Source organism: Hippocampus zosterae, chromosome 2 (genome assembly GCF_025434085.1).
Source record: "Hippocampus zosterae strain Florida chromosome 2, ASM2543408v3, whole genome shotgun sequence".
In the NCBI taxonomy this organism is placed as follows: domain Eukaryota; kingdom Metazoa; phylum Chordata; class Actinopteri; order Syngnathiformes; family Syngnathidae; genus Hippocampus; species Hippocampus zosterae.
In genome coordinates this window covers 24,191,798-24,202,226 of record NC_067452.1, presented here as the reverse complement: position 1 = coordinate 24,202,226, position 10,429 = coordinate 24,191,798, and the positions used below count along the sequence as shown (strand labels likewise).

Here is a 10,429-nt window from a genome sequence, read left to right as displayed (position 1 = left end):
CCTTGCAACCCTTGTGAGGATAAAAGCTGATCGGAAAACGGATGGATAGCATGTCGGCTATGAGAATGAATCAGAGTCAGGCTACTCTTAGGTACAGGAGGTGAATCAGCACCTTCGCAGTTTTTTTTAAATCAATGTTCTTTCACTTGTACTTTTACTATAGAATTAAATGTGTATGAAATGTGGCATATACATAAAACTGCCGTGCCCTTGCATTGCCTCGAGTATACGTATACTGTAGCCTACTTCTTCTTTCGTGCAATCTTCTGCCATGACGTAAACCAAAGTACAGTACAGTAATCCACAATGCAGTCAAAGCGGAAGACTAGTTACATGTTTTTCGGGTGGTGGTGGGGGGGTAGCGCCCCCTCGCGGCGCATCCCGTCAGTTACGTGACGTCAATTCAGCACCGGGAGTGAGACAGCTCCCCCCCCCCCCCCCCCCCCCCGCCCCCCAACCCAGCGCGCCTGCACGTTGTATGGTTCCCCAGCTAACGAAACACATTTGCCCGCTGGGATCCGTCCCAGCGACGTAAAACTGCTGAATTACAGGACGGGAAATAGAAGAAACGGACGGCAGAGTTGGTGGGGGGAGGGAGGGACGACTGGTTGTTCATCGCACGGATAAGAGAAAGCCGAGCCCATCCTTTCACTTGACAACGCGACAACAAGCGGATAGAAAGGTATGGGAATGTCATACTAACCGATTACATGAAAACGAAACGCCAGGTCTGGAATCACGGCGCGTGCTTTTGCTCCCGACGCTCAGTGCAACGCCACTCGCACTACACTAGCAAACGGATGCTGTTTGAAAGATAAACGAACCATCGACGGTAGTTGCTCGAAGACCGTATGTGTGCGACGAGGAAAAACACGTTCTGTATCATTTGCGCCTGTGCCAACATTGAGTAAATGTACCGACGCTGCGGCACTTGGACTTGGCACGCAGCGTAGTAGGTATCGGGCTTGCAATGCACGCTGCACATTGGCTGCTGAGTGTCAACATCGCATCCTCGGTTATTTTAAGATTGAGCTTCCTGCATGCTTGCATGCAGGCATGTGTGGCCGCGTGCGTGCGCGCGTGCAAATTTCATAGGCCGACTGATTGTTTATCGCCTAATTTCTGCACGCTCCGTTTTCCGCCGTGGTTCTTCTCATGCGATGGTGCAGTCCGAGTCACGGAGACGCTCTGGGTTCCACTGTATGAAATGACCCACCCCCTTCTTTCTCTTCCTGCACACAAACTGCCTCGCGGGAACGATTATGCAATTCATCATTTTCCAAGCATGTACATACTTCAGACTTGATGCATGGAAGGAGTCATATTGAGGGCTGGGGGGGTGCGCGGTTGTGTGTCGTCATCTCCGTCAAGTCCGGATAACAGAGCAGCATCACCGCCATGCTTTCGTCGACTCATTCATAAAGGCCATTTCCACTCCGGTTGAAGGCTCCACTGGGTAGGCTGCACAGGCTTCCATTCAGATAGCAGAATGACTATTTTGAGCAGGATTCAGACATGGCTTAGTTTTCAAAAATGCGTAATTAGACTCAGGACTGGCAGTTTGCCCCTGTGTTGCTTTTTTCACCCATCCATTTTCAATACATTGCTTAATCGTCTTCTTTTTGGTCATGGTGAGATGGAGTCTGTCCTAGCTGACTTTAGGCACTGGTCAATCGCAGAGCACAAATATACCCACACAACAAGGGCAATTTATGGAAATTGTTGGAACGTGGGAGAGAGTAGTTGTAGAAAACCCATGCCAGCACGAGGAGGACATGCAAAGCACTCACAAGGAGAGGCGACCTCTCAACTATGAGGCAGACGTGAACTGCCATGTTACCACCATACAAGGCTGCCTAGTCCAGTTTCCTATCGCTTGAATGAGAGCTATGCTTGTTTCTCTGTAATAACAGGGCCTTTTATTATCTTTTCCTTTAGGTCTTATTCTTAGCTGTCCCTCCATCCACCATAACCTGGTGGGTTGGGGAAACCCCTGATGAGTGGGACCTGTATCCATGAGCCCCGTGCCCCTTCCCCCTCCCTGTCAGGCTTCAGTACCCCGGTATCCGAACCCCCCTACCGAAGACTTGATGGTGACACCCCCGCCTGCACCCCGGAAACGGACCTGACCCCCACTCAGTGTGTCCTCCGAAACGTGTTGTCCATTGACACTGGTGGGCCGGGGGCACCAGGAGGCAGCAGTCCCACTCCCAGCGATGGACCTTCAGGCCACTTTGATAACAGTGTGCTAAAACTACACGAACATGACGTCTGCCACTGTGGGAGTGGTGCCGAGGCAGGCCACAGTCCGGAGGCGGGCGCCGTCCGGAGCCATTCGGAGAATATCCGGCTCCAATCGGGTAGTGGCGGTTTCTTGGAGGGTCTATTTGGATGCCTAAAGCCTGTGTGGACCATGATCGGAAAGGCCTATTCCACTGAACACAAGCATAGCCATGAAGGTATGTGAAATTGTCTACTTCAGGTGTCCTTATCATCAGTTCCATCTGTCAAAAAAATGTGTAAGGCAAGGCAAATGTACCTATATCGCACATTTTATGTACAAGGCAATTCAATGTGCTTTGCACAACCGAAGGCACAACTCCTGAAAGCACTCGTAAAGAATAAAAGCTGAAAATATTCCAAGGAGGAGAAAAGACAGCATGAGTATCACATTAAATTTACGAATGGACATTGATAACATCAAGACATATTTACAAACAAGATTTAAAGACGTTTTCTAGCAAAGGATAGAAATACAAAGTAGATTTATGAAATTACAAAATCAGACCAGAGTGAAATTAATGTCATCACAGGAATGTGAACCCAAAGCATCGCTTTTAACCTCGATATGGAAGCATTTATGTTTGGGGCCGACTTCACTCCTGTCGGCAGCCTATTCCATTTGGCTGCAGCATAACAGAGCAATGCAGTGTCACCATCTTCACTTTAAACTCATGGGCTCTACTAATTGACACAAGTCTGCAGACCTTAGAGACTTATACTGGGTTCATATTCAATTTCCTTAATGTATTCAGGACCCAAACCATTCAGAGATTTCCAGACCACAAGCAGAATCTTCAAATCTACTCTACTGACTGGCTAACTGGGAGCCAGCAGAAAGCCTTTAGGACGGGACGGAAGTAATATCTTCTAATCTCCTTGTTTTTGGTCAGAACACGAGCTGCAGCATTTTGAATGAGCTGCAGCTGCTTGACGCTCTTTTTAGGAAGTTCAGTCGGAAGACCGCTGCAATAATCAAATCTACTGGAAATAAAAGCATGGTTCAGCTTCTCTTGGTCTGCTCGGAGCATGCAACCCTTCAGTTTGGATGTGTTATTCAGTTGATAAAAGGCTGTTTTAAAGATTGATCTGATATAACTGCTGAAACTCAGGGCCGTATCGATCAGCATCCCAGCGTATCAGAGCTGGTCTTTGTTTCTTAAACACATTGACTCCAAGCGTTTACTCACAGCAGCCCTTTTTTTCTTTATTCCCATAAACAATTACCGTGTTTCGTTAGTAGGCTTCACATCATCGTTGCCACTCTCACTGTAGAAAAAGGCGAAGAGCAAATGAAGATAAGAAATTTACAAACTGTTGTGGAGATCACAATATCGTGCTGTCTCACCTTCTTCGCAGCGCTAACATGAGAGAGGATGATGTGAGAAGTCGGTGATTATCCAATACAGTATTTTAATTGTGTCTAACAGCACAATGGCAGTGTTCACTGTTTATACTAATCGGACAAAGTGAGTTTGAGCAGCTAACTGTGGGAAGCGTTGTGTGCATCCGTCTCTGCTAAAGCTGTCCTCCAGAGAGCTTCACACTTCAGTGGACCTCATGAAGAATAGATTTGCTTCTCTCTCTGCTTTGTGTATGAGCGTTCCTCTTTAGTGGCCAAGTACTCTGTTATTTATGGTGTGGATAACAGATGCTTTCGCTTCAATTTTCTTTTAACAAGAACAACAATAACCAGAATATCACAATCTCATCCGTCTGTCAGAACAGTCTGTTACTCCGTCGACTAATTAGTCACTCTCGTTTCTCTGGCTGGTCAGCCTCTATGTTGCACGATGCCTATTCAATGGTGAAGTAGAATCTGACTGTTTCCTCTACCGATTGGCTAAATGTGAAAATGTCATATTGTGGGTCTAGTCAGGCAGCTGTTGTACACATATTGCTGATATTTAAAAGATACTTGGTGATTCCGCCATTTATCAAGCTTAGGTTGTTTCTACTCGCTGGTCTTTTGTACAGAGTGCTGGGAGATTCCTTTTGAGGAAATCTCAGACCTACAGTGGGTGGGCAGTGGGGCGCAAGGTGCTGTCTTCCTCGGCAAGTTCCACGGAGACGATGTGGCTGTGAAGAAAGTGCGAGACATCAAGGAGACTGAAATCAAACACCTTCGCAAACTCAAGCACCCCAACATTATTACTTTCAAGTAGGGAAGCTCCTCTATCCTTCATTCAAATACTTTATCCACGTCAGTCTGCCATTCACATTGTCTTTTCTCTAATCGCTGTGTTGCCATCTAGGGGCGTGTGCACCCAGGCTCCTTGCTATTGTATCTTGATGGAATACTGTGCCCAAGGCCAACTATATGAGGTGCTGAGGGCAGGTCGAAAAATCACCCCCTCCCTCCTGGTTGACTGGTCCATGGGCATTGCAGGAGGCATGAACTACCTACACCTTCATAAGATCATACACCGAGACCTCAAATCCCCCAAGTAAGTCGCCAATTCATCACATATCACTTTAAGGGTGCCTTTTGGAAAGACCTTCATCCTTTTGCCACACCCCAAAGCAACAGCATTGTGCTACAATGGGATGTCCAACTCACTCGAAAGAAAGTGTTGAGATGTATTTAAAAATAATAATTTTTTGAATGCTTATACTCATAACGTACCATCACCCACCTAGCAATCTATTTTTACGAGCTAATATTTGACACTTTCACATGGCGGACTGTGTCATGCTTGGAATTTGGGGCAAAAGACATGAATGATTCTGGCGTGTATTATCAAGAACTGGATGTGATGGATAGATGCTACTTTTTTTCAGCATGCTGATCACACACGATGACCTTGTAAAGATCTCTGACTTCGGAACCTCAAAGGAGCTCAGTGACAAGAGCACAAAGATGTCCTTTGCAGGCACTGTAGCCTGGATGGCTCCTGAGGTCATCCGGAATGAGCCAGTGTCAGAAAAGGTGGACATCTGGTAGGTGTAAGAAAGTATATATATGTGTAGACATAAATATCTGGCCTGTGTTACTATTAGCTCTTTCATTCCACAAGACGTACTTGTACATCTTTTTAAAATTAGGCCCCGCCTACCAAGGACGTACTTGTACGCCAAAGTCTTTTTTTCCGCGTCATAGAGAGGAGGAGGGTCTGATGCGATCTGTGAATAAGAATAACCCGTTTACATTGTAAATCATGTAAAAAAGCGACCAGTGATGGGGCAGTGGTTCCTCACGTGCTTGAAATGCATGCTTTTACAAAAAGCTCTTTTTCTCCGTTTTTTTTTTGCCCAGGAATCGCCATTTCCATGAAACTTAGCCATTTTGTAATGCCGATTGCTGAAGAATGGAAAAAGATAAAAGAAACAAAATATGTTTTCCAGCTGAAGGAAGAGGGTCCAAACTTTATTTTGGTAGGCTCCATGTTTATATAGTATTAGAACCAAATATTCTGTGGGCCTTGCAAAATGAGTCAAAATCCAGTAAAACGCTGGGACTGAGGGGGTTGCTCCAGTGAAAATGGCTGGGATTGAATGAGCTAGCAGTGATTTTTGATATCACGTTCGCTATGAATTTCTCTCTCTTTTTGACCTCCGTAAGACTGTATAAACCAGTATTCAAGCTTTAACCTGACTTTAAGGTCATTTGGAGTGGTGCTGTGGGAGATGCTCACCGGAGAGATCCCTTACAAAGACGTGGATTCATCCGCCATCATCTGGGGTGTCGGAAACAACAGCCTGCAACTGCCCATACCTGAGAGCTGCCCTGATGGCTTCAAGATCCTCCTCAGACAATGCTGGTGAGAAATTATTGGATATCGGAAGTGAGGCTGCGTAAAGGGCGAGGAGAGGATTAGGGGCAAAAGTAAACAGAGACAAGAAGAGCTGAAACAATGGTTATGAGCCATGCATGCAACATTGGCCAAATCTGGGGGACTAATGTTAAAATGCAGCGTATGTATACACACTGCATAGTTGTGTTCAACCTTGGCTTCTGCAGGAACTGCAAACCCAGGAATCGGCCTTCCTTCCGTCAGATCCTTCTCCATTTGGACATAGCATCAGCTGACGTTCTGTCCACTCCTCAGGAGACATACTTCAAGTCCCAGGTATTGCTGCTGGTCTTACTCCCTGACATAGAGTACAGAGCATACTGCATTGGTGCATATGAATTATGCGCCACATGGACAAGTAATCGACCGGGACACATGGCCATTACTCCACCCTGTCAAATTATTACAAAATATGGAGTGGCTTCCACTCCCCGTCTTTGGGACTACTTCTAATCTTCTGGGAGACCTGGATTTTGGACGGTGTCTGTGTAATCTAATTTATCCCAAAAGTGTCGTATGAGGTCGGGGTTCATATTGGCCCGCTGAAGAACATCGGAGTGCTTCTATATAATGTACATCCAGTGTAGTGTGCGTACATATACACATACAGTATATAGATGTACGCAGCCAATCGCCCACATGTCTTGCTGAGTCATCTGATCTGTTGTTTGCCAACAAAAGAGAACCACCTCTCAAGTCAACTCTAACTAGACGCAGATGCTTAGCAAAAATGTGCTCTCATCAGGCGGAATGGCGAGAGGAGGTGAAACAGCACTTTGAAAAGATTAAATCTGAGGGTACTTGTCTGCACCGACTCGATGAGGAGCTGATCAACCGACGCAGAGAAGAGCTCAGGTTTGTTTTTTTTTGTTTTTTTTAAATGCGCACACAGCATTTCCTGTTAATGGTTCTGCCCTTACCGGTGGCACACACGAAACAGGCCACTTTTCTATGAGTCTGTACCTTTTCCTTATGTCACTTCTTTGTCCATCCCCGGGGGTGGATGAAGTTCCTTGAGTGCATGCCAGGCGCCGAGGATTGGGATTCTCTCATGCGCATGCACGATGACATCAGCCGCCTTTTTTCTCTTTTGTCAGACATGCGTTAGACATTCGCGAACACTATGAGAGGAAACTGGAGAGGGCAAACAACCTTTACATGGAACTCAGTGCTGTCATGCTACAGCTGGAGCTCAAAGAAAAAGAGTTGCAGAGGTTCGACTAAATTCATTCAAAGAGTCTGTCTTTGGCTCACGATGACAGTTTTTACAAAGCCACTTGTTTATCTGCAGGAGGGAGCAGTCCTTGGATAAGAAGTATCCGGGGTTTTTTAAGCACCACAGCTCCAGGCAGAGTAGCTCTTCCAACAGTGTGGACAAGCTCATCAAGAAGAGAAATGTCCCACAGAAACTGCCCTCAGGAAAGCGGTGCGATTTCACTTGTTAAACCAAACACTGGGTCTCAGGCTGTGAAGATTATCGATTTCATTTGTTGTTTGCCATTCCCCGTTTTTCAGGTCAGACATCCTTAAGTCTGAGGTAATCATTCCCAAACTTGATTCCTCTGTAATGCAAGTCACTATCCCAACCTGCCCCAGCAGAAGCTCCACTTCTCCCAGTCGGTCTCGGAGGGTCAAAACACGCCACCGCAAACCTGGAAAAGGCAGCAGTGGAGATCTGTCAGGACTGAAAGCCCATCAGTCATCTCCCAATCGAGAGACAGTGGCCCAGGTCAACAGCCTGGCCACTGATTCCTCAAAGCAGCTCCTGGAGCCCTCAGCAGCCTTGCGGGGCCTCCACCACGAGCAGCAGCAAAGTCAGATGTCCTCTTCCAGCCCTGACCTGATCTGCACCACGCTCGAAGTGGGCGGCCAGGGGAAAAAAAAGGATCCACCTGTCGGCAGGCTGGAAAGAGGAGGCAGCCTCAGCGCCTCTGCAGGATTAGGTGAATCAGAGGTGGGGGTTGCCGGTCTGGATGATCTTACAGAAACTCCGCCACGCAGCGACACCCCTAGCGAGGATGCAGCATCATTTCCCTTCTCCAGCAGCCCCGACTCGCCTTGTGGGAGGGGGGCAGCAGCAGGGCGTGGATCGCTTGGATCTCCGCGCCTCCCCCATGATGGCGGGGAGGATAAGGAGGATGGAGCAGGTGCTGTGAGGTTGTCCCGGGGGGCTTCGGGGGGAAGTGGCGGTCAGCACCTCACACCTTCTGCCATTCTGTACAGGGCAGCCATTACACGAAAACAGGTCAGAGGACACAACGTGTTCCGAGAATTAATCGGGATACGCTCTTATCTTTTAACAATGCATAACTGATGATCACCACAGAGGCGCGGAGTGTCATCAGAAGAGGAGGAGGGGGAAGTTGACAGTGAAGTTGAGTTACCGCGGAGACGGTGAGCAACTTGCACGCTTTAGTTTCTGTGAAATGAGCGAGTCATCTTCCCTGATAAGTTTTCAATGTGCTTGGAGCTCAAATGATCATTTTGATCCCAAACTGTGTTGCATTCCGCAGACGTCCGACGAGTATCACCAAGTGTCAGTCGGTGTCAACCTTCAGCTCAGAGAACCTGTCCGTTTCGGACGGCGAGGAGGGCCACACGACAGACCACTCAAACAGCGGCACCCCCGACGTAGTCAGCACTAACACGGATGACAGGTTGGACTACCGCAGTGACGATCTCCTCTCTCAGGGCTCAGAGATCCCAGCAGACAACACGGATACCGCGCAGGCCTCCGATGGCCTGTCAGAGAGAGACGGGATGCTGGGTCAGGCCAAAGCAAAGCTGGAAAGCGAGCAGAATCCAAATGAGGTACGGCAGTTCCGGGGATCAGCGTGTCTACTTCCTGAGAAGTGTTAGGGACGTCTTCCCCTCTGTCCTCAGGGTCGAGTCCGTTGTGACGATTCGGACTGCGACAGCGCCGAGCTGGACCAGTCGGGCAGCGGAGAGCCAAGCCGACCCCCCAGTGCTGGAGCGTGGATGCCGCCGCCTCAAAACAATCAAGGGGCACCGCAGTCGTCTCACACAGGACCCCCATAGTCACCTGGACTTAAATACCTCGAATCACCGTACACCGAACCGTCACAGTGCACCGGTCGAGCTGGTGCAGCATGTCATGAGGGATCACGTCTTTAGCAAAGTTACGAGGGCTCCCACGTACACTGGCTGGGAAACCGGCCCCACATGACACACATTTTTCATAACCTGACATTCTTTTGTCAGTTTGGGAAATTCAGAGTTTACTCTTTGTAGGCGAAATAGGTCACCACTACGAGTCATTTAGTTCACTAACCCCCACTCGGGGAGCATTCCCATACACTCCATGCATTAAAATACAAATAAATAATAATGTAAATAATATCGACATGCCACGTGAAAATAATTATTTATGAGATAAAATCTAAGAATAAATGGTTTGCAGCCCTGTGAACAAATGCATGACTATATGTTTATAATTTATGATTCGAATGTATCTGTTTTATATTTTGTGGAAGTTTACACTTTTTTAATCCTGAAAGTATTTTCTCTGTTCTTTATGTTAATAAATGTTAGCACTGAAGAAAAAAATGGGGGGGGGGGGGGTTTGGAACGAGTCTCCAGTCATGATGCGTGATTGGGGTTTCTTAGTAGGTTTGAATTGCAAAACAATCCCTGCAAAGTTTCTAGCGCACGACACTTGCGTGAGGTTTTTACAAAGGTCATCAGATTTGTGTTGGAATGGAGACCTTTCGGTTCACTCGGAAGGAAATGCTTGTCATTGCGTAGGTATAATTCCCAAGCGTTGTCTTTGGGGAGGAAAAAGAGTAACTGCACTCACAGTGACAACTTCCTCTGAAACGCAAAGAACCAGGAAAATGACTTACTGTAGGCGTCAACTCTCTCCAAGCAGCAACAGTGGGGCAGGTGCTAATACACGAGAATGTGCTTTTGTAATTAACTTAAAGGATTCATTCCGGTGGTCGCCTTCATAAAAACCTCCACAGTCCCCCATGACCCTTTAAGATTTCTGCAGGAGTAGCCTGGTAAAGTATATAGAGCACTTCTCTGTGGTCACTCATTGAAATGTTAAGTATCCTTTGAATAGAAATGTCTTGTTTTTATACTGCATTGCACATTGTACCTGTAATATAGGAAATATATCAAAAGAAAAATTAACGAGCTACAATAAACAAATAATGTATTGTTAACAGTCTGTGTGTGTTTTGTTTTTCCTGTGTTTGGGCCTGCAGTGGCTGATCGATTAGCCCTTTTCCACCATGCTTGTACTACTGCTAGTTCCGGGTCAGTGCCCAGGTTAGCACCAGTTCTTTCTTATACCACCACCGAAATTGGTCTCTCAGCTCTTAATGCTCAGG

At 47.1% G+C, this 10,429-nt stretch overlaps 1 protein-coding gene across 1 annotated transcript; it reads left to right on the top strand.

The window, feature by feature from the left end:
* The first annotated feature begins 451 nt into the window (after positions 1–451).
* map3k12 (mitogen-activated protein kinase kinase kinase 12) lies at positions 452–10,261 on the top strand. The gene is made up of 14 exons (XM_052057101.1): positions 452–682; positions 1,939–2,459; positions 4,258–4,441; positions 4,536–4,727; positions 5,062–5,220; positions 5,883–6,041; positions 6,242–6,350; positions 6,820–6,929; positions 7,172–7,288; positions 7,366–7,500; positions 7,590–8,319; positions 8,401–8,468; positions 8,588–8,885; positions 8,958–10,261. Exons 2-14 carry the CDS (start codon positions 1,997–1,999, stop codon positions 9,111–9,113), a joined length of 2,880 nt encoding a protein of 959 aa, XP_051913061.1. The 5' UTR covers positions 452–682; positions 1,939–1,996; the 3' UTR covers positions 9,114–10,261.
* The last annotated feature ends 168 nt before the right edge of the window (positions 10,262–10,429 follow it).